The sequence below is a fragment of the Fomitopsis serialis genome, assembly GCF_022376445.1.
Source record: "Fomitopsis serialis strain Sig1Antser10 chromosome Unknown B0H18scaffold_49, whole genome shotgun sequence".
In the NCBI taxonomy this organism is placed as follows: domain Eukaryota; kingdom Fungi; phylum Basidiomycota; class Agaricomycetes; order Polyporales; family Fomitopsidaceae; genus Fomitopsis; species Fomitopsis serialis.
Genome location: NW_025955009.1, coordinates 37,421 through 60,127, shown reverse-complemented (window position 1 = coordinate 60,127; position 22,707 = coordinate 37,421). Strand labels below are relative to the sequence as shown.

At 60.5% G+C, this 22,707-nt stretch overlaps 6 protein-coding genes across 6 annotated transcripts; 3 read left to right on the top strand and 3 right to left on the bottom strand.

Annotated features, from left to right (window-relative positions):
• Positions 1-1,515: 1,515 nt before the first annotated feature.
• Positions 1,516-2,974, top strand: B0H18DRAFT_1015788 (uncharacterized protein; the record flags this gene model as incomplete). The annotated part of the gene is made up of 2 exons (XM_048029233.1): positions 1,516-1,647; positions 2,791-2,974. Coding segments are annotated over 2 exons (175 nt in total), but the record flags the coding sequence as incomplete, so codon positions are not given.
• B0H18DRAFT_478341 (uncharacterized protein) lies at positions 2,746-4,092 on the top strand. Its single transcript, XM_048038226.1, has 3 exons — positions 2,746-3,217; positions 3,291-3,723; positions 3,784-4,092. Exons 1-3 carry the CDS (start codon positions 2,838-2,840, stop codon positions 3,910-3,912), a joined length of 942 nt encoding a protein of 313 aa, XP_047891726.1. The 5' UTR covers positions 2,746-2,837; the 3' UTR covers positions 3,913-4,092.
• A 1,034-nt stretch (positions 4,093-5,126) lies between these two features.
• On the bottom strand, positions 5,127-6,392 carry B0H18DRAFT_1015771 (uncharacterized protein). Its single transcript, XM_048029232.1, has 4 exons — positions 6,370-6,392; positions 6,086-6,320; positions 5,719-5,980; positions 5,127-5,657 (listed from the first exon to the last, which is right to left on the bottom strand). The coding sequence occupies exons 3-4, from the start codon at positions 5,949-5,951 to the stop codon at positions 5,189-5,191; spliced, it is 702 nt and encodes a 233-aa protein (XP_047891725.1). The 5' UTR covers positions 5,952-5,980; positions 6,086-6,320; positions 6,370-6,392; the 3' UTR covers positions 5,127-5,188.
• A 3,839-nt stretch (positions 6,393-10,231) lies between these two features.
• On the bottom strand, positions 10,232-11,638 carry B0H18DRAFT_1015760 (uncharacterized protein; the record flags this gene model as incomplete). The annotated part of the gene is made up of 3 exons (XM_048029231.1): positions 10,232-10,660; positions 11,362-11,520; positions 11,626-11,638. The coding sequence occupies 3 exons, from the start codon at positions 11,636-11,638 to the stop codon at positions 10,560-10,562; spliced, it is 273 nt and encodes a 90-aa protein (XP_047891724.1). The 3' UTR covers positions 10,232-10,559.
• Positions 11,639-14,439: 2,801 nt separating this feature from the next.
• Positions 14,440-15,898, top strand: B0H18DRAFT_1015748 (uncharacterized protein; the record flags this gene model as incomplete). Its single annotated transcript, XM_048029230.1, has 2 exons — positions 14,440-14,571; positions 15,715-15,898. Coding segments are annotated over 2 exons (175 nt in total), but the record flags the coding sequence as incomplete, so codon positions are not given.
• Positions 15,899-18,050: 2,152 nt separating this feature from the next.
• B0H18DRAFT_1015736 (uncharacterized protein) lies at positions 18,051-19,228 on the bottom strand. Its single transcript, XM_048029229.1, has 3 exons — positions 19,011-19,228; positions 18,643-18,952; positions 18,051-18,581 (listed from the first exon to the last, which is right to left on the bottom strand). The coding sequence occupies exons 2-3, from the start codon at positions 18,873-18,875 to the stop codon at positions 18,113-18,115; spliced, it is 702 nt and encodes a 233-aa protein (XP_047891722.1). The 5' UTR covers positions 18,876-18,952; positions 19,011-19,228; the 3' UTR covers positions 18,051-18,112.
• Positions 19,229-22,707: the final 3,479 nt, after the last annotated feature.

Sequence of the window (22,707 nt, the reverse complement as noted above, 5' to 3'; positions counted from 1 at the left end):
AACATCGCGCTCGGTTAGAATCGGGCGTCGAGGAGAGACCCGTAGGGTTCTCTTTGAGGACGAACTCGGCTACGCCTCCTGCTTCAGCTCTCAGGGTTGCAGGCGTACGCCCCCCGCCTGTGATTTCTAGCGTCCATGGATCTCTCACGTCGTTTGGCAAGGAAGACGCTTTCCTACCCGCCTAATTCGTGCAATCACTAAAGCCGATTGTGGTCCTACATGCACTCCTCAGCGATGCTGTGCACTCCTGGTTCTTCCTTCTCGATCCCCCTCTGCCGTCGTTTACATGTCTCTTCAAGTCGCTAACGCCTGCCATGCCTGTAGTGCCAGCAACCGCGACTTGCGGCTCCGTAAGGCCCGTTCCGCCATTCACTTCTAGCTCAACTACACGACTTCGAACACGACAATGAACACGTCTCCGACGCAGCCGTCCGCGCACGGCTCGCCGCAGCCGCCGCAGGGCGGCATCAACCCCGCGCTGCTCGCCGGCATGAACCAGGGCCAGGGCGGGATGGGCGGTGGGATGACGCAGGCGCAGATGCAGATGTATGCGCGCGGGATGACCCCGCAGATGATGGCCGCCATGCAACAGCAGGCTATGGGCGGCGGCGGCGGCGGAGGAGGAGGTATGAACACGATGAACATGGGGATGGGAGGAGGAGGAGGAGGAGGTGGAGGAGGGATGGGGAACATGAACATGGGCGGGATGAACCCCGCGATGATGATGCGTCTGATGCAGCAGCAGCAGCAGCAGCAACAGCAGCAGCAACAGCAGCAGCAACAGCAACAACAGCAGCAGCACAGGAACCAGCAGCAGGGCATGGGCGGGCAGGGCGGCGTGAACCCGCAGCAGCTGATGGGCGGTGGCGGAGGGATTAACCCTGCGGCGCTGATGGGCGGAGGAGGCGGGATGAACAACATGGGCGGCGGAGGTATGGGCGGGATGGGGAACATGGGGATGAACGGTACGTGGTACGTTGCGTGTCGAACGCAGGGGCTGACGCGACGCAGGGACGATGAACCCGGCGGCGATGATGATGAACGGCGGCGGCGGGATGGGGAACATGGGGATGGGGAACATGGGCGGGATGAGCAACATGAACAACATGGGGAACATGGGCGGGATGGGCGGCATCAACCCCGCCGCGCTCATGGGAGGTGAGTGCGCCAGTCTGTCGATCCGTGCACCACTGACGGCATACAGGCGCGTCCTCGCCATCCGCGCCGTCGCCGACGATGCCGATCCCGCAGCAGAGCTTCCACGGCGGCGGGTCGCAGCCGACGTCGCCCGCGCTCGACCTCTCGCCCGCGTCGCACTTCGGGATGGGCGGCGGGCACGGGATGAACGGGGGCCAGGGCATGGGCGGGATGGGGGGCATGAACGCGGGGATGGGGATGGCCGCGCCGTCGACGCCCGCGCAGGGGAACATGGGGTCGTTCCAGAACTTTGGGCTGCACCCGGCGCAGCTGGCGGCGCTCGCGCACCTGCCGCCCGCGGAGAGGGACAAGCAGCTGATGCAGATGAAGGCGATGCATATGCAGAGGGCGGCGGCGATGCGCGAGAGGCAGGCGCAGGTGCTCGGCGCGCTGCTGTACGTGTTCAGCATCATCATGCTCAGCCTCGCGCGCCCGGGGGAGTACTATCAGGTGAGTTGGTGTCTTCGCATCTGGTTCTCTCGGGGACGACCCCTCGGTACACTACACGTCCTGCAGCCATTCTCGTGTGTTGGTGGTACGAGCTGGGCACCCCGAGTCTCGTCTTCACCTGCGATGGGCGACACGTCGCGTGAGGCTCGCTGTATTGTGTACGTTTGCCGCGGTCGTGTGCTTCTCACGATATGCTCGTACTGGCACCGTCGCAGTCGGCTGCAACTGTCCCCGACCGCCTGCGCACCGGGCCGTGCGATCGTTGAGGCGAAGAGAGCTTCTGACTGAATGAGCACTCCTCACCCGCGATGCCCGCCGTTCTGTTTTTGACTCTGGGCTCCCGCGCGTTGGGAGATCCTCCCGACTTCTGGTCACCCGCCTCGTTGACCCCGTCTGGTCGTAGCGAAGTGCCTCATGCGACGGCTGTGTGGGGGAAGGGCGGGTCGGAGCGCGCGGCGAGGACGTAGACGTGGCAGATATTGCAATAGACGCCCATGGGCGGCGCTGCTTTGCGGGGCAGAAACTGTCCGCTGAGAAGTGGAAAGATAGGTGCAGTTTACAGACAGAGAGGGAGACGCAGGACACGCCTCTACGGTGTGCGCCTCTGCGGCGAAAGTGGCCTCTGACCATGCCGCCCTCCAGGTGCGTCCGCTCGTCCGTAGAACTACAGAAGTGTACAATACATCGCATTCTGGACGACCGTGCGTGTCCCCTGCTCGCAGCGTGCTCTCCATGTCGGGACGATCTCGCGCCGATCCCGTCACCTCCTGCACTCGACGGTGTACGCGCATCGTCTCCTCCATCGAATCGGTACGTGTCAAAGCGTCGGTCGGCGTCCGCACGTCCGAGTTGAGCCGACTCGGTGTCCCTGTTGTCTACGACGATGCACTCCGCGTTCGAGGTTTGTCGACATGGCGCGTTCATGTCCGGACACCACCTGCAGCTGGTCAGCACCCATCCACGCAAGCCGTGAGCACTCACCCCACATTGCAGGCATGACACTTTGAGTCCGACGTGCAAGTGCTCACCGGTAATTGCAGGGCTGCCCGAGCGAGTGTCTGCGCCCCGACGTACATCTGGACACACCTACTGAATGCCAGTCCGGATCTGTACACGAGAACTAACCCCGTCTTTGACTCACAGTGCATGCCCCTTCTCGGAATCGAGACACAGTACAACACCTCCGTTCGATGCCCGCTACGGATCCGCACTGGACGCGGTCGTCGCGTCCGAGCGGGTCTTTACATGGCCACCAAGGTTCATGCCCGAGCCGGAAGGGCTGTCTGGGCGATGTCGATGTGCCGATCTCATCCCTCGATGGTCACTGCACGGCAGTGCTAAGTCAGCTATCCGGTGTACAAGCCAAAGGTCAGTTAATTCTCACCTGGGATGGCCACCGACGACTGCCCTTGTCCGACAGCCAACAACACCCCTTCGCAAACACTACCCGGGCGTCGCCACTCATCCTCGGAAGCTTCGGGCGCGTGACCGAACGTTCCGCCAGACCGGAGGTACGTGTTGTCGGTACACCCTTACTCGACGCCAGTCAGTACGAATCCGGATACACGCAGTAAGTCTACCTCGCACTCACCGCACTCAAGAAGAGGCTCAATGCCCGGGCCCGGGCATCCCCCTGCGAAAAGCTTTGAATACAACTCGGGACGGAGTTGTTCACGTCCGAGCAAGTCCCTATGCGCCTCGTTCGGTTCATACCCGGAAGGGCAGCTCGGGCGATGTCGACATGCCGATCCGATACCCGGATGCTCGCTGTGTACGAGTCGTCCATCAGCCATCGGACGTATGAGCACAGAGGTCAGTCATTCTCACCTGGGATGCCCGCTCTGGTCTGCCGTTGGGCACTCGTGTCGCCCGTTGATGGCTCCGGGGACGACCCGGGCAGTGCCATTACATTCCCGGGCGCGCATTGCGTGTCCGGGCTTGATCTCGCACCCCACGACTTTGGTGCGTCAGCAGCAACTCCAGACACTGAATCAACGCGAGTCCGTCAGCCTCGCGCCTCGCGCTCGTAAGTTCGATGAACATGCGACGCACTGCCTCATCCGGATGTATTCCCATGTGCGTGTCCATCCCTCGCTACCTCTGTCAATCGCCGGGGGTCAATCGCCGGGGTCGCAGCTTGCTACAGCTTGTGTTGCGCGATCCGGAAGCGGGTGGGACATTGGTGTTCGCAAATTGCGCGTCGGGTTCTTCGGCAAGGGCTTCCGATTGGCACACCGATTCGAGCTGTTCATGGGGTCAGTATAGCCCTGTCCATTACGAGATAGTAGACAAACCTTACGTGCGATGTCTGGATGCTGTATTCGTCCGGTGTGTTCGTCAAACCATCGAGTAGATATACGTTGCCCGCAATCAGACCAAGTCCCAAATATGGCAGTTGTGAGTGTACCGCAGATGCTCGCCACGACCATTACAGTGATACCTGTTGGCCGGCGCATCTTCGTCGTCGGTGGCTGAGGCGTCCAAGTCGAAGTCGGGTGCGTACCGCGTGGCTGAAATTCACACGCACCCCTTCGTCACTGCCGCTCTCGACGCTGTCCGCCGCCTCGCTCGTGTTCTGTCCAGAGTGGTAAGTCGAGCTTGACAGAGCCTGGAGATCAAGGTAGGTCAGTCAATAATGGTATAGGACAGTATGTAGATACTGTACATACCTTTCCGCTGCGATCTCAGAGGAGCAGGGTGGAGGTGAGTGTTGTTGTCAGAGAGAGGCTGCTATCGACGCGAAGTGAGACCAGTGAGCATCATGATTAGATACTCTGGTGTTCGGCCACATCCCCGAGCTCCATGATCACACATTTGCCTGGCCCGGAGAAGCTCTGATTTCTGAAACATCGGCTACGATCATTACATACTCAGTTCCGGTGTCACCGCAACTCATGGCTCCGTGTTCTCGACCTATTCTCCCTCTCAAGGTAAGCCATCCAAGCTTGTAGTGCCTCTCGTACCAGAGGCACAGCCCATACAAGGCTGGCTATACTCTAGACAGCATCCAGTGTATGGCCTGTCTTGTATGGACTGTGTCTCCGGAACAGCACTTGCCAAGCATGGCTGGGCCCATTACATCACTCAATTTCTTACTGATCGGGAGAAGGCCCATCGTCGGCATTGCACTCAGGCTGTAAGAGTTCTGCGGCGAATTGCGAACCTGGCGGGACCGTCTCAGAATTCTGAAGCTCAGGTAGCCCTGATTGGTCATTGATCTCTCAGTACCTCAGTCGTCATCTCACCACTGGCACTCAGGTGCTGTACGAGCCTCAGTACTGTCTACGTGTATCCCGACTTAGTACTTACCATGTGTCAGTCGCCGTCATGGTTCGTAGTGTACGGTGCAGAGCGGGAGTCTGCCAAATCAGGACTGACCTGCCCGAAGCATAGCGCCCCGATCGTGTCAGCGAGATCCCAGATCCCAGAGCGTCCGCGACTTTGACCGTTTCCGCTCAGCATGTCCGCTCACTCATTGTTCTTCTGATCAACCCCGTAGTGAACCAATTTGCCAAATCCAAAAACACTGGTCTCGTCTAAACTACCAAGATTCAATCCGATCCTCCGCAATCTCGCCCTGCGCTACACGCTGCCCGCCACCCGTGCCTTCAACCATCGCGTCAACCTCCGCGTCCACGCGCGCATCGACATCCTCCGTAACCGTCAGCGGCGTAATAGCGCCCCGGTGATGGCAGCGTCGTGGTTTCCCGGATGCCGTCAGTTGGCTCCAGTGGGACTTGAGATCGCAGCGGCTTGCCCGTGTACGAACGGTCTGGGGCTTGAGCGCAGCAACCTCCGACGCTGATTCGACACGTACGAAAGCGAGTTTCCCCTTGTACCACAAGTGGAGCAACTCTGCGACGGGGCCCTGTCCGCCCTTGACCTCGCTAAGATCCTTGAACGGGATCGACTCCGGCCAGCCGACGAGTTTGTAGCGGAAGCGCTTTATGACATGCTTCCAGAAGTCGTGCTCGTTGTATCGCATCCGTGCGTCCGGGCTCCCGGTAAGCCTTTCTGAAAATACAAGGTGAGTAAGCCTGAGTGATATACGAGATGAGTCGAGACACAGACGGAGCTCGGCGGTGAGAAGGCGGCGGAACAGGCCTCTCCTCTCCGAATGTTTCGACGAGTACTGCGGCTGTCGGCTCGCCGAGTCGATTGGACAGACAAGTGTGAGATATTGAGCCATACCACGGAGATGACGACGTGAGGACGGTGCGTTGGACGGGTGCGACGGGCAAGTTACTGTCCACCTTGTCCTTATAAAGCAGCGAGCGTCGGGGCTCGGGACTGTGGCAGACCATTATTTCCCTTGGCTCAGGGTTGCGCGACGCTTACACATCCCTGAGCAGGACGATCCGGGGCCTGGGGCCTGGCGAGACTAGCCAGTGCGAAGCCATGTCAGGATGGGTTGTTCCTGTAAGTCGAAATCGACTTACAGTGGACGAGACTCGAGCTTCGTACGACGAGTCTCGGCAGGAAACCACTCTGCCCGTAGGCTCTTCGCGCTAGTCCGACTCCTATTCACTTTTTCGTCGAGATACAAAGGAATTGGTCTCGCAGCCTGCGGCTGCGATAGCTTTGCGCGTAGATTGAAAAGTGTACAAGACGGGATTTAAGGCTGTGTGATCACCATCTACGGCGAGCTCCCTTCAGGCTGTCGACGACCGACTCTACAGGCTCATTTGGATATTCAGAGATGACTTTCGGTCGCGCACTCACATTGAACTTGAATTCGACACCGTGACGAATCTGCAATCCCATCCGCGCCGGAGCCAAGAATGATTGACTGCCGGACGATCGCCTCGCAATACCGTTCAGCCATCGCGAGTCGTCTCATCTGGTTGGCTGGCTTTCTGCCACGGTTTGTCCGAAGGTTCTTGCCGAGATGGCCTGGCCCATTGTTCCGCTTTCTCCTGATCCGCAGAGAACGCACAGAGCGCGTGGCGGCGGTGTCCTGCGTCCGCAGAGAGCTCTCCGTGACGGGTTCCTTGCCGCGCGATCCTCCGCAAACACAGACGATCTGAGCGTGAGCGAGAGGAGCAGAGACGGTAGGTTTCATTCCACCCTCTCTGCTCGCCTCGCTTCTCCACTGCGGGCTTCGCTAACCAGCGACGGCGACGTCACGGACCGCAACACGCCACGTTGATCTCGGAGACGGCGAGTCTGTAGTTCATTATACCGCAGCTGTTCCGTTTTCGCTCGTTGGCTGGTCACCCGGTAGCACCCCACTTCTCCGTCTTCTAAAGCATTGTATACCGTTCCTGCACCGGGGTAAGCTTACTTTTTGGGTTGTATTGATCGAGTGGCTGACCGTCAACTTACATCATGCGATTACCGACGTAGCTCATTCCGGACGACTGGCCATTCGCAACCCTGGATTAGCGCATCACGGGCCGCGGAATACACTGATCGACCTGTTCACGTACGTTCATCAGACGCACGCCACGGCGACCGATCATACGAAACTGGGGGCGTAACAAACGCCGCCGCTATTAGCCCGGCCTTGGTACGAACGGCAGACGTTCCATGACGCCACACCCGCAGGACCCTGCTTCTGCCGGTTAGTATCGTACCCTCCTCCGTCATCAAACCTCGCTTGCCGGATGACACGGCACCTCAGGGTCCGTGCGCGCGCGCGCAGCTCCGATCCGTCCGACCGAGCCACTATATTAGAGCGCAGAGTGGCCTTACCCGCGCTGGTAGGCGTCCCGACCTCAATCCTCCGGTGCACTGTTTGCCACGTCGATACTGGTGAGTCGACCTAGCCATTACATCTTCGTATGCGTGGCTTACTGCTTCATTCGGTGTGATCTCCCGTGCGACACGTCAACGCATCGGACGTTGGCCAAGATGCCCTGCGGATTGTACCGGTGAGTACAACGCGTTATCGAGACATCGCTGACGTACATACCCGCGTTTGCAGGCCGTCCCGCATTCGACGCGTCCCGGACATCAAGCCGACATCACACGGCTCGACGACGAGACAGTGGTGACGGCCCGGCCAGCACACACCGCCTGTGGTATGTCGTCCACGTAGTCAGCATCCACCCGACTAACGAGCTCGCTGCACACTGACTGTCGTCGCACATCCATTATTCCACGCGGTGTTCTCGAATGCGATCGTTCGTGTTGCGGCCACTCAGGTGAGTTGTTTCCAGCCGCAGAGACGCAGCCGCTGACGACCCTGTCCCCCCGTTCGTTCCCTGCTGCCCGAATCGTCGCTCTGTTGATGCTCCGGACAAGCGTTGGCTTGACAACGTATCTCCCCACATGGCTACACGGTGAGTGCTTTCGTGACCGTCTCGCAGTGACTAAAAGTCCTGTTCCTGTGCCACCGTACACTCGTATGGCATCGGTGTGTAGTCTTCCACGGACCGTCGGCTCTGCGAGCCGCATGTGGCTCGCACCCGATGGAATGGACGGCCCGCGCTGGCCACTGCGGCCTCCCGTCCGCTGATTACCAGCCTAACTGGCTGCTTAGTGTGGCGCGTATACGCTGTGCCCTCTTGACTGCACGCGTCGGTGCTGACTGTACGTCGAGCGGACAGTCGCGCGCGCTGTGAGGGCTTTGGCCCCGGAACGACGGACGAGCTACCAGCCGGACCCGCAGACCGCCAGAAAGGTGCTAGGGAACAACGGGTACGATCGGTAGCGCGGATGCACACGGGTCCGCCCCGCATACGCGCAGAGTGGGCGTAGTGGTAGCGTAATAGCGGGTGTAGCACGTTCTGTACAAGGGCGTATCTAACGGGTGCGACGGACGACTCGCGTGGCGGGGTGGCCGACGACGGAGACGCGTGGGTGAATGGAGAAGCGGGACGGTCGGAGCGTGTCAAGGGGGCAGGGACTTACCTGTAGAACAGGGGCAGAGCCCAGCGTTGTCCGTAGCAGACAAGGTCACGCCCAGGTCGCTGGGAACGTGACCGAGGGCGTGTCGGAGTCGGGGGTGCACGCGACGGTGCGCGCGAGACGCGAGACGCGGGACGTCCGTGGGCTTGTCGGGGAAGCGTGGGATGCGCTGAGGGATGGATGACCGAGCCTGGACGTGGAAGAAGTCGACTCGAGGACGAAACCGGCGGCGCTGACTGAGGCAGCGGTGGCGACCGGCGAATGACGAGGGACGTGTTCCCGGTGCGAGTGGACAAGCTCGGCGTGATGTGGCAGGCAGGCGGCGGCGGTGCTGAGCAGTCCAGAGGGCGTCGTGCGTCGCTGAGGGGCAGACGACGTGCAGAGGTCGCCGGTTGTGTGTGAGGCAAGCGGGTCGGCGAGAGCGGACAGGTGCGAGAGGCGGGCCGGAGGCTCGCAGACAGAGAGCGGGGCGTCGACGTCGTCGTAGTCAGGGCGCAGACGCGTCGTGGAGGATGCGGAGGACGTTGAGCAGCTGCGTCCACGGCGCGCGTCTCGAAGCGCCGAACCAGACGCGCTCACGTGCCGTTCCCTGCAAGGGCTGCACCGACGTGATCGAGACGTCCAGCTGTCCGACGGCGTGCCTCTGCCCGCTGCTGCCCCTTGGCGACGCATGGACCCTTCTCAGTACACGGCCGTGCCCCGCGTACAGCACTCGACTCACTTGCGTGACGTGGACTCGGAGGGCGGTTTCGTGCGGGTGGAGAGCTTTGGGGTGGTGGATGACAGAGCGGCGGGCGACCGGCTACTGGTGAGTCTCCGTCCTCTCCGGCGAGGTCGTATTCGTTTTGAGGGTTTGCCTGCAGGAAAATGTGGCTCCGTCGAGCCTGACGTTCGCCGCTTGGACCCCACTAGCGTACACGCTGCGAAATGCAAAGAATGCTATGCATGTACACCGATGACTAGACTGAGGCTGTTCTGCGACAGAGATGCCCAAGGACGCGCCGTCCTAATAGGTGAATTGTACGTATCTCGGATAGAGATTGTTTGCCCATACATCCGTCCGGCGAACCTGCACATTGCGCGCGCGTTTGCGGTCTTCAGGGACACGCTCGGCGATCCGGCGGCTGGTCGACTGTGTCACGGACACAAGGATCTATCGTTGCGTTGCGCCAGTCGCGTATGCCCGCCTTGCGTTGACCAGGTGTCCGCCGGAACTGGCAGAGGCTATGCCCGCGACGCAATGGATCCGGAGCGTCCGCTGTCCTCGTGCCGGTGTGTCGCGAACTGGCCGAACACGCGGCGGGAATCTCTGCAAGTTCTGTCAAGGCTTGCCGCAGACTTCGCTCGAGGGAATCTCAACATATCGAAGCTCCCGGGCCCGCGATCACCACCGGTGTGCTGCCAACTGGGTCCGACTGTCACTGGAAGCATGTCCGGTGAGATTGGGAGAAGTTTCCGACAGCTAGCGACCGAAAGCTGCCGCATCAGCGACATGGTGCGGGCATCGGGAACTCGCACTGGACGCTTGTTAGAGTCGGTAAGCTGAGACGGGATCACAACGTCACATCGACGCACGCTTGTTCGCCTGCTCGCGGTGAGCCTCGTACACCCCATCGCGAGTGCTGGGACGACCGCAACAGCACGGCGACGATCGTGTCGGTTGGTCTGCGACAGCGCAGAGACTGACTTTGATCGAGACCTCAGGCTCAGAGAGAGCCATCAATCGCACGAGGGAATCGGCACATCAATGTTCTCTGTGCGTGATTCAGGGTACGCCAGTGAGCACCGAAGGTACACATCTTGCGGGAGCCGGCGCGACTGACAACGTAGTGCGCGATGGCCGGGCACACGACTGCGTGTCAAACTGGTCGTAGCGTGCACCACCGCGCCCGCTCCTCTGGCTTCGGGACGTTCGAGGCAGCCACAGTACTGCATCTCGCTCGTTGCGAGCCCGCAGCATGTCTCGCCGCGGAACTCGGGCTTCAAGTTGGCTTCCTCGACAGTCGATATCACTACCAGTCGTAGCAGACCGGTGTCCAAGTCCGATCTGACCGTATGCGTCAGACACCGCAGATAGAGGAAGAGAGCCATACCACCGAAGAGTCACCGCGCCATCGCAGAGTGGCGAGACTACGTCGTGCATTGGTCGGAAAACGTGCATCTGACATGTAAGTCCTAGCGAAGCCTTACAGTCGTGTCAAGGCTTATAAGGCACTGCGGGGGATCTGGTAAGTCGTGATCAGGCTGTGATCAGGCAGCGTAATCACGGTTATGTTCATATCATCACTTCCCCACAGGATCCACCCAAGGCGGCTCGTCTGCCTGACTATTCCCGCCACAGTTGGAGCTTTGAACGTGACGATCCGCAGGCTGCTCAGAATGCAAAGATTTGTCTATGGCCCCCAATCCGCCCATGTGTATTACATGTGTGTGCGATGCGACCGCGACGCTTGACTTCGTGAACAGTCGTGTCAAGATCTCAGTCTAAGTTGGTCTATTGTGCTCACTGATGTGTAAGGATCCGTTGTAAGAGAATATGAAATAAGACAAGTGGCGTTAGTTCAGGTAGTGTATGTATCACAGTATGGTAGGACCTGGAGCCTTGCGAGAGCGGGGCGTCCGCCGGGTTGCGTCCCGGTGCGAGGGTTTTGTCGCAATTTCTTCCGGTTCCACATATGCCCAGATAAGTACGTCCATATCAGATGCTGTCAGGCTGATAAGGCACCGTAAGACGGATATGGGGTGATAAGTACCGGATAATGTTTTTTCGATGCACACTTGAATGCAGCCAGAATCCTGACGGTCTTATACGGCCATGTCACTACATGTAGGGCTGGACATGGAAAATTCGATTTTTCTGACTGACAGCTATGTTTGAGTATGGCAGGTTCGGAATATATTGGTTGTCATCTCGGAAGACATGGCGTCGGGGGTGTCGACAAATCCTGTGGATGTATACGGGTTCGGCAAGGCAAAGTGCATGACATGAACAGACAACGAGAACGAGATGAAATCTACAGACTACGCTAATAACACAAAATGAGTTAGAGAGTCCAGAATGAGTGAGGTGGCACTCACGCTAACATGCATAGCGATCGTATGAATGCGAGATTGGGACTCGGAGACTGGGAATCGACATAGCCAGCCGTCCATCGAGTCCAGTGGTGCGCGTTGCACATATGTACATAGGCCCGAGACCGATGCCCGGTGCAACTCGGGCAGGTGCTCAACGAGGCGTCCCTGTGGGTGACAGGAAGACGAAGGTTTGCGGCGCTGCGGAGCGGCCGGCGCACGTCCAAATGCGGAAGTGATGCGCGCGCCGCATCGGTTGCCTGATTAGTCAACGGCGGAGGGCGCATGAGTTCGTGTGACAGATGCTGGAGCGCCCCACTCACTCAGAGAACGTTCACGCGTGTGAGCGGGGCAGACGTCGACGGGTGGCGACGTGGATATTTGTGGCTGCGCTGTCGCGGCGTTCCTACTCGTGGCGGGAGGCGCGTTCTGACTCGGGTGGGCACGGGCAGTTGACGGTGCGACGGACGAGGAGACGGGTCACGGGCGGGCTGGTGGAGAGCCAGTGCGGGAAGAGGGTGGCGTGAAGGGCGAAGGGGCAGCGCAGAGAGCAGCCTGAGGAGGATCGGAGATCGGGGATCTGGACTGGCGGTGGGACGCAGCTCGTCACTCGTCTCTCGCCCGGGCCCTTCTCTCCTCTGCCTCCGCCGCCCATGTCTGTCCGCCCGCCGTCCGCCGTCCGCCCGCCGAGTGTGGCGTTGTGCAGTCGGCGTGCGCGCACCTGCCGCATATGGGAGTGTGGCGCGTGTGACTCTGAGCGTGACTGGCGGCGCGTGACGGGGCGGTGGGGGTTGGGCGGCCGATTGGAATCGTCTCGCTGCCATCGCGCGATTGCTGGCACAAGGTTATCCGCACGGCCTGCTGTCTCTTCGCCAAGCACGAGGCCCTCCCCGTCCTCCCCAGCCCCGGCACCCCGCGATCCCCCATCGCCCGCTTCTGCGCTCGAACGGGGCGCTGCTATTGTTGTCGCTGCGGACACCCCGACGCTGCGACGGCCCCTCTGTCTGATTCTCCGCCTTTCCGCGGTTCCCTGGGCCTGTCCGCTCACTTTCCACCTCTGTTTCTGTTCCCGGCCGGCAGTCTCCACCCGACAACGTAAGTCCGTCCGCCTGTCTCGCGCCCCCGCCCGTCCCCTGTCCGCCCTCCTGCCCTCCCGTGCCGCGGTCCCGTGGATCCACACGCGTCCCGTCCCTCGACGCGTCCCTCCACACCGTCTCCGCCATCCCTCGCGTCGTCCTGGCGTGGGGTGTCCTCCCGCCCCCGCCACGCGTCGTGTTGGTCGTCGTCCGCCTGCCGTTGTCGAGTCTCTCCTTTCCGTTCGCGAGGGACTTCGTGCTATGATCGTTGGTCTCTTGTATGCACTTCAATGAGGTCTCGTACGCGTGGCGGGTGGAACGTTCTTCGTTGACCCACGACAACGCCACTTCTGTCTTCCGCTTTGGACAACCGTTTCCTCTTGCCTCGTTCTCCGTCCCACATTCTGACATCTTACTTCAGCAGGCCTTTTGAACCTGGTAGGCGTGACCAGCGTGCTCGCTCAGGATACGCAACAAAGAGAAGTGGTACTCGGTGCGTATCTCTTTCTCGCTCGCATCCCGCGTCTCAATCTTCCCATTCAACGTCGTCGTCTCGCTCATTCGTTCTGGCTAACACGCATCGTGCTCACAGGTCAAACACCCTCGACCGACGGCGCCCTAAGGCCCGCTCCGCCATTCGCTTCTAGCCCAACTACACGACTTCGAACACGACCATGAACACGTCTCCGACGCAGCCGTCCGCGCACGGCTCGCCGCAGCCGCCGCAGGGCGGAATCAACCCCGCGCTGCTCGCCGGCATGAACCAGGGCCAGGGCGGGATGGGCGGCGGGATGACGCAGGCGCAGATGCAGATGTATGCGCGCGGGATGACGCCGCAGATGATGGCCGCCATGCAGCAGCAGGCTATGGGCGGCGGCGGAGGAGGCGGAGGGATGAACACGATGAACATGGGGATGGGAGGTGGTGGTGGCGGCGGAGGCGGAGGGATGGGGAACATGAATATAGGCGGAATGAACCCCGCGATGATGATGCGTCTGATGCAGCAGCAGCAGCAGCAGCAGCAACAACAGCAGCAGCAACAGCAACAACAACAACAACAGAGGAACCAGCAGCAGGGCATGGGCGGGCAGGGCGGCGTGAACCCGCAGCAGCTGATGGGCGGTGGCGGAGGGATTAACCCTGCGGCGCTGATGGGCGGAGGAGGCGGGATGAACAACATGGGCGGCGGAGGTATGGGCGGGATGGGGAACATGGGGATGAACGGTACGTGGTACGTTGTGTGTCGGACGCGGGCGCTGACGGGACGCAGGGACGATGAACCCGGCGGCGATGATGATGAACGGCGGCGGCGGGATGGGGAACATGGGGATGGGCGGCATGGGCGGGATGAGCAACATGAACATGGGGAACATGGGCGGGATGGGCGGCATCAACCCCGCCGCGCTCATGGGAGGTGAGTGCGCCAACCTGTCTATCCGTTCATCGCTGACGGTCTGCAGGCGCGTCTTCGCCATCCGCGCCGTCGCCGACGATGCCGAGCCCGCAGCAGAGCTTCCACGGCGGCGGGTCGCAGCCGACGTCGCCCGCGCTCGACCTCTCGCCCGCGTCGCACTTCGGGATGGGCGGCGGGCAGGGGATGAACGGGATGGGTGCGGGCCAGGGCATGGGCGGGATGGGGGGCATGAACGCGGGGATGGGGATCCACGCGCCGTCGACGCCAGCGCAGGGGTCCATGGGCCAGAACATGGGGTCGTTCCAGAACTTTGGGCTGCACCCGGCGCAGCTGGCGGCGCTCGCGCACCTGCCGCCCGCGGAGAGGGACAAGCAGCTGATGCAGATGAAGGCGATGCATATGCAGAGGGCGGCGGCGATGCGCGAGAGGCAGGCGCAGGTGCTCGGCGCGCTGCTGTACGTGTTCAGCATCATCATGCTCAGCCTCGCGCGCCCGGGGGAGTACTATCAGGTGAGTTGGTGTCTTCGCATCTGGTTCTCTCGGGGACGACCCCTCGGTACACTACACGTCCTGCAGCCATTCTCGTGTGTTGGTGGTACGAGCTGGGCACCCCGAGTCTCGTCTTCACCTGCGATGGGCGACACGTCGCGTGAGGCTCGCTGTATTGTGTACGTTTGCCGCGGTCGTGTGCTTCTCACGATATGCTCGTACTGGCACCGTCGCAGTCGGCTGCAACTGTCCCCGACCGCCTGCGCACCGGGCCGTGCGATCGTTGAGGCGAAGAGAGCTTCTGACTGAATGAGCACTCCTCACCCGCGATGCCCGCCGTTCTGTTTTTGACTCTGGGCTCCCGCGCGTTGGGAGATCCTCCCGACTTCTGGTCACCCGCCTCGTTGACCCCGTCTGGTCGTAGCGAAGTGCCTCATGCGACGGCTGTGTGGGGGAAGGGCGGGTCGGAGCGCGCGGCGAGGACGTAGACGTGGCAGATATTGCAATAGACGCCCATGGGCGGCGCTGCTTTGCGGGGCAGAAACTGTCCGCTGAGAAGTGGAAAGATAGGTGCAGTTTACAGACAGAGAGGGAGACGCAGGACACGCCTCTACGGTGTGCGCCTCTGCGGCGAAAGTGGCCTCTGACCATGCCGCCCTCCAGGTGCGTCCGCTCGTCCGTAGAACTACAGAAGTGTACAATACATCGCATTCTGGACGACCGTGCGTGTCCCCTGCTCGCAGCGTGCTCTCCATGTCGGGACGATCTCGCGCCGATCCCGTCACCTCCTGCACTCGACGGTGTACGCGCATCGTCTCCTCCATCGAATCGGTACGTGTCAAAGCGTCGGTCGGCGTCCGCACGTCCGAGTTGAGCCGACTCGGTGTCCCTGTTGTCTACGACGATGCACTCCGCGTTCGAGGTTTGTCGACATGGCGCGTTCATGTCCGGACACCACCTGCAGCTGGTCAGCACCCATCCACGCAAGCCGTGAGCACTCACCCCACATTGCAGGCATGACACTTTGAGTCCGACGTGCAAGTGCTCACCGGTAATTGCAGGGCTGCCCGAGCGAGTGTCTGCGCCCCGACGTACATCTGGACACACCTACTGAATGCCAGTCCGGATCTGTACACGAGAACTAACCCCGTCTTTGACTCACAGTGCATGCCCCTTCTCGGAATCGAGACACAGTACAACACCTCCGTTCGATGCCCGCTACGGATCCGCACTGGACGCGGTCGTCGCGTCCGAGCGGGTCTTTACATGGCCACCAAGGTTCATGCCCGAGCCGGAAGGGCTGTCTGGGCGATGTCGATGTGCCGATCTCATCCCTCGATGGTCACTGCACGGCAGTGCTAAGTCAGCTATCCGGTGTACAAGCCAAAGGTCAGTTAATTCTCACCTGGGATGGCCACCGACGACTGCCCTTGTCCGACAGCCAACAACACCCCTTCGCAAACACTACCCGGGCGTCGCCACTCATCCTCGGAAGCTTCGGGCGCGTGACCGAACGTTCCGCCAGACCGGAGGTACGTGTTGTCGGTACACCCTTACTCGACGCCAGTCAGTACGAATCCGGATACACGCAGTAAGTCTACCTCGCACTCACCGCACTCAAGAAGAGGCTCAATGCCCGGGCCCGGGCATCCCCCTGCGAAAAGCTTTGAATACAACTCGGGACGGAGTTGTTCACGTCCGAGCAAGTCCCTATGCGCCTCGTTCGGTTCATACCCGGAAGGGCAGCTCGGGCGATGTCGACATGCCGATCCGATACCCGGATGCTCGCTGTGTACGAGTCGTCCATCAGCCATCGGACGTATGAGCACAGAGGTCAGTCATTCTCACCTGGGATGCCCGCTCTGGTCTGCCGTTGGGCACTCGTGTCGCCCGTTGATGGCTCCGGGGACGACCCGGGCAGTGCCATTACATTCCCGGGCGCGCATTGCGTGTCCGGGCTTGATCTCGCACCCCACGACTTTGGTGCGTCAGCAGCAACTCCAGACACTGAATCAACGCGAGTCCGTCAGCCTCGCGCCTCGCGCTCGTAAGTTCGATGAACATGCGACGCACTGCCTCATCCGGATGTATTCCCATGTGCGTGTCCATCCCTCGCTACCTCTGTCAATCGCCGGGGGTCAATCGCCGGGGTCGCAGCTTGCTACAGCTTGTGTTGCGCGATCCGGAAGCGGGTGGGACATTGGTGTTCGCAAATTGCGCGTCGGGTTCTTCGGCAAGGGCTTCCGATTGGCACACCGATTCGAGCTGTTCATGGGGTCAGTATAGCCCTGTCCATTACGAGATAGTAGACAAACCTTACGTGCGATGTCTGGATGCTGTATTCGTCCGGTGTGTTCGTCAAACCATCGAGTAGATATACGTTGCCCGCAATCAGACCAAGTCCCAAATATGGCAGTTGTGAGTGTACCGCAGATGCTCGCCACGACCATTACAGTGATACCTGTTGGCCGGCGCATCTTCGTCGTCGGTGGCTGAGGCGTCCAAGTCGAAGTCGGGTGCGTACCGCGTGGCTGAAATTCACACGCACCCCTTCGTCACTGCCGCTCTCGACGCTGTCCGCCGCCTCGCTCGTGTTCTGTCCAGAGTGGTAAGTCGAGCTTGACAGAGCCTGGAGATCAAGGTAGGTCAGTCAATAATGGTATAGGACAGTATGTAGATACTGTACATACCTTTCCGCTGCGATCTCAGAGGAGCAGGGTGGAGGTGAGTGTTGTTGTCAGAGAGAGGCTGCTATCGACGCGAAGTGAGACCAGTGAGCATCATGATTAGATACTCTGGTGTTCGGCCACATCCCCGAGCTCCATGATCACACATTTGCCTGGCCCGGAGAAGCTCTGATTTCTGAAACATCGGCTACGATCATTACATACTCAGTTCCGGTGTCACCGCAACTCATGGCTCCGTGTTCTCGACCTATTCTCCCTCTCAAGGTAAGCCATCCAAGCTTGTAGTGCCTCTCGTACCAGAGGCACAGCCCATACAAGGCTGGCTATACTCTAGACAGCATCCAGTGTATGGCCTGTCTTGTATGGACTGTGTCTCCGGAACAGCACTTGCCAAGCATGGCTGGGCCCATTACATCACTCAATTTCTTACTGATCGGGAGAAGGCCCATCGTCGGCATTGCACTCAGGCTGTAAGAGTTCTGCGGCGAATTGCGAACCTGGCGGGACCGTCTCAGAATTCTGAAGCTCAGGTAGCCCTGATTGGTCATTGATCTCTCAGTACCTCAGTCGTCATCTCACCACTGGCACTCAGGTGCTGTACGAGCCTCAGTACTGTCTACGTGTATCCCGACTTAGTACTTACCATGTGTCAGTCGCCGTCATGGTTCGTAGTGTACGGTGCAGAGCGGGAGTCTGCCAAATCAGGACTGACCTGCCCGAAGCATAGCGCCCCGATCGTGTCAGCGAGATCCCAGATCCCAGAGCGTCCGCGACTTTGACCGTTTCCGCTCAGCATGTCCGCTCACTCATTGTTCTTCTGATCAACCCCGTAGTGAACCAATTTGCCAAATCCAAAAACACTGGTCTCGTCTAAACTACCAAGATTCAATCCGATCCTCCGCAATCTCGCCCTGCGCTACACGCTGCCCGCCACCCGTGCCTTCAACCATCGCGTCAACCTCCGCGTCCACGCGCGCATCGACATCCTCCGTAACCGTCAGCGGCGTAATAGCGCCCCGGTGATGGCAGCGTCGTGGTTTCCCGGATGCCGTCAGTTGGCTCCAGTGGGACTTGAGATCGCAGCGGCTTGCCCGTGTACGAACGGTCTGGGGCTTGAGCGCAGCAACCTCCGACGCTGATTCGACACGTACGAAAGCGAGTTTCCCCTTGTACCACAAGTGGAGCAACTCTGCGACGGGGCCCTGTCCGCCCTTGACCTCGCTAAGATCCTTGAACGGGATCGACTCCGGCCAGCCGACGAGTTTGTAGCGGAAGCGCTTTATGACATGCTTCCAGAAGTCGTGCTCGTTGTATCGCATCCGTGCGTCCGGGCTCCCGGTAAGCCTTTCTGAAAATACAAGGTGAGTAAGCCTGAGTGATATACGAGATGAGTCGAGACACAGACGGAGCTCGGCGGTGAGAAGGCGGCGGAACAGGCCTCTCCTCTCCGAATGTTTCGACGAGTACTGCGGCTGTCGGCTCGCCGAGTCGATTGGACAGACAAGTGTGAGATATTGAGCCATACCACGGAGATGACGACGTGAGGACGGTGCGTTGGACGGGTGCGACGGGCAAGTTACTGTCCACCTTGTCCTTATAAAGCAGCGAGCGTCGGGGCTCGGGACTGTGGCAGACCATTATTTCCCTTGGCTCAGGGTTGCGCGACGCTTACACATCCCTGAGCAGGACGATCCGGGGCCTGGGGCCTGGCGAGACTAGCCAGTGCGAAGCCATGTCAGGATGGGTTGTTCCTGTAAGTCGAAATCGACTTACAGTGGACGAGACTCGAGCTTCGTACGACGAGTCTCGGCAGGAAACCACTCTGCCCGTAGGCTCTTCGCGCTAGTCCGACTCCTATTCACTTTTTCGTCGAGATACAAAGGAATTGGTCTCGCAGCCTGCGGCTGCGATAGCTTTGCGCGTAGATTGAAAAGTGTACAAGACGGGATTTAAGGCTGTGTGATCACCATCTACGGCGAGCTCCCTTCAGGCTGTCGACGACCGACTCTACAGGCTCATTTGGATATTCAGAGATGACTTTCGGTCGCGCACTCACATTGAACTTGAATTCGACACCGTGACGAATCTGCAATCCCATCCGCGCCGGAGCCAAGAATGATTGACTGCCGGACGATCGCCTCGCAATACCGTTCAGCCATCGCGAGTCGTCTCATCTGGTTGGCTGGCTTTCTGCCACGGTTTGTCCGAAGGTTCTTGCCGAGATGGCCTGGCCCATTGTTCCGCTTTCTCCTGATCCGCAGAGAACGCACAGAGCGCGTGGCGGCGGTGTCCTGCGTCCGCAGAGAGCTCTCCGTGACGGGTTCCTTGCCGCGCGATCCTCCGCAAACACAGACGATCTGAGCGTGAGCGAGAGGAGCAGAGACGGTAGGTTTCATTCCACCCTCTCTGCTCGCCTCGCTTCTCCACTGCGGGCTTCGCTAACCAGCGACGGCGACGTCACGGACCGCAACACGCCACGTTGATCTCGGAGACGGCGAGTCTGTAGTTCATTATACCGCAGCTGTTCCGTTTTCGCTCGTTGGCTGGTCACCCGGTAGCACCCCACTTCTCCGTCTTCTAAAGCATTGTATACCGTTCCTGCACCGGGGTAAGCTTACTTTTTGGGTTGTATTGATCGAGTGGCTGACCGTCAACTTACATCATGCGATTACCGACGTAGCTCATTCCGGACGACTGGCCATTCGCAACCCTGGATTAGCGCATCACGGGCCGCGGAATACACTGATCGACCTGTTCACGTACGTTCATCAGACGCACGCCACGGCGACCGATCATACGAAACTGGGGGCGTAACAAACGCCGCCGCTATTAGCCCGGCCTTGGTACGAACGGCAGACGTTCCATGACGCCACACCCGCAGGACCCTGCTTCTGCCGGTTAGTATCGTACCCTCCTCCGTCATCAAACCTCGCTTGCCGGATGACACGGCACCTCAGGGTCCGTGCGCGCGCGCGCAGCTCCGATCCGTCCGACCGAGCCACTATATTAGAGCGCAGAGTGGCCTTACCCGCGCTGGTAGGCGTCCCGACCTCAATCCTCCGGTGCACTGTTTGCCACGTCGATACTGGTGAGTCGACCTAGCCATTACATCTTCGTATGCGTGGCTTACTGCTTCATTCGGTGTGATCTCCCGTGCGACACGTCAACGCATCGGACGTTGGCCAAGATGCCCTGCGGATTGTACCGGTGAGTACAACGCGTTATCGAGACATCGCTGACGTACATACCCGCGTTTGCAGGCCGTCCCGCATTCGACGCGTCCCGGACATCAAGCCGACATCACACGGCTCGACGACGAGACAGTGGTGACGGCCCGGCCAGCACACACCGCCTGTGGTATGTCGTCCACGTAGTCAGCATCCACCCGACTAACGAGCTCGCTGCACACTGACTGTCGTCGCACATCCATTATTCCACGCGGTGTTCTCGAATGCGATCGTTCGTGTTGCGGCCACTCAGGTGAGTTGTTTCCAGCCGCAGAGACGCAGCCGCTGACGACCCTGTCCCCCCGTTCGTTCCCTGCTGCCCGAATCGTCGCTCTGTTAATGCTCCGGACAAGCGTTGGCTTGACAACGTATCTCCCCACATGGCTACACGGTGAGTGCTTTCGTGACCGTCTCGCAGTGACTAAAAGTCCTGTTCCTGTGCCACCGTACACTCGTATGGCATCGGTGTGTAGTCTTCCACGGACCGTCGGCTCTGCGAGCCGCATGTGGCTCGCACCCGATGGAATGGACGGCCCGCGCTGGCCACTGCGGCCTCCCGTCCGCTGATTACCAGCCTAACTGGCTGCTTAGTGTGGCGCGTATACGCTGTGCCCTCTTGACTGCACGCGTCGGTGCTGACTGTACGTCGAGCGGACAGTCGCGCGCGCTGTGAGGGCTTTGGCCCCGGAACGACGGACGAGCTACCAGCCGGACCCGCAGACCGCCAGAAAGGTGCTAGGGAACAACGGGTACGATCGGTAGCGCGGATGCACACGGGTCCGCCCCGCATACGCGCAGAGTGGGCGTAGTGGTAGCGTAATAGCGGGTGTAGCACGTTCTGTACAAGGGCGTATCTAACGGGTGCGACGGACGACTCGCGTGGCGGGGTGGCCGACGACGGAGACGCGTGGGTGAATGGAGAAGCGGGACGGTCGGAGCGTGTCAAGGGGGCAGGGACTTACCTGTAGAACAGGGGCAGAGCCCAGCGTTGTCCGTAGCAGACAAGGTCACGCCCAGGTCGCTGGGAACGTGACCGAGGGCGTGTCGGAGTCGGGGGTGCACGCGACGGTGCGGGCGAGACGCGAGACGCGGGACGTCCGTGGGCTTGTCGGGGAAGCGTGGGATGCGCTGAGGGATGGATGACCGAGCCTGGACGTGGAAGAAGTCGACTCGAGGACGAAACCGGCGGCGCTGACTGAGGCAGCGGTGGCGACCGGCGAATGACGAGGGACGTGTTCCCGGTGCGAGTGGACAAGCTCGGCGTGATGTGGCAGGCAGGCGGCGGCGGTGCTGAGCAGTCCAGAGGGCGTCGTGCGTCGCTGAGGGGCAGACGACGTGCAGAGGTCGCCGGTTGTGTGTGAGGCAAGCGGGTCGGCGAGAGCGGACAGGTGCGAGAGGCGGGCCGGAGGCTCGCAGACAGAGAGCGGGGCGTCGACGTCGTCGTAGTCAGGGCGCAGACGCGTCGTGGAGGATGCGGAGGACGTTGAGCAGCTGCGTCCACGGCGCGCGTCTCGAAGCGCCGAACCAGACGCGCTCACGTGCCGTTCCCTGCAAGGGCTGCACCGACGTGATCGAGACGTCCAGCTGTCCGACGGCGTGCCTCTGCCCGCTGCTGCCCCTTGGCGACGCATGGACCCTTCTCAGTACACGGCCGTGCCCCGCGTACAGCACTCGACTCACTTGCGTGACGTGGACTCGGAGGGCGGTTTCGTGCGGGTGGAGAGCTTTGGGGTGGTGGATGACAGAGCGGCGGGCGACCGGCTACTGGTGAGTCTCCGTCCTCTCCGGCGAGGTCGTATTCGTTTTGAGGGTTTGCCTGCAGGAAACTGTGGCTCCGTCGAGCCTGACGTTCGCCGCTTGGACCCCACTAGCGTACACGCTGCGAAATGCAAAGAATGCTATGCATGTACACCGATGACTAGACTGAGGCTGTTCTGCGACAGAGATGCCCAAGGACGCGCCGTCCTAATAGGTGAATTGTACGTATCTCGGATAGAGATTGTTTGCCCATACATCCGTCCGGCGAACCTGCACATTGCGCGCGCGTTTGCGGTCTTCAGGGACACGCTCGGCGATCCGGCGGCTGGTCGACTGTGTCACGGACACAAGGATCTATCGTTGCGTTGCGCCAGTCGCGTATGCCCGCCTTGCGTTGACCAGGTGTCCGCCGGAACTGGCAGAGGCTATGCCCGCGACGCAATGGTCCTGGATCCGGAGCGTCCGCTGTCCTCGTGCCGGTGTGT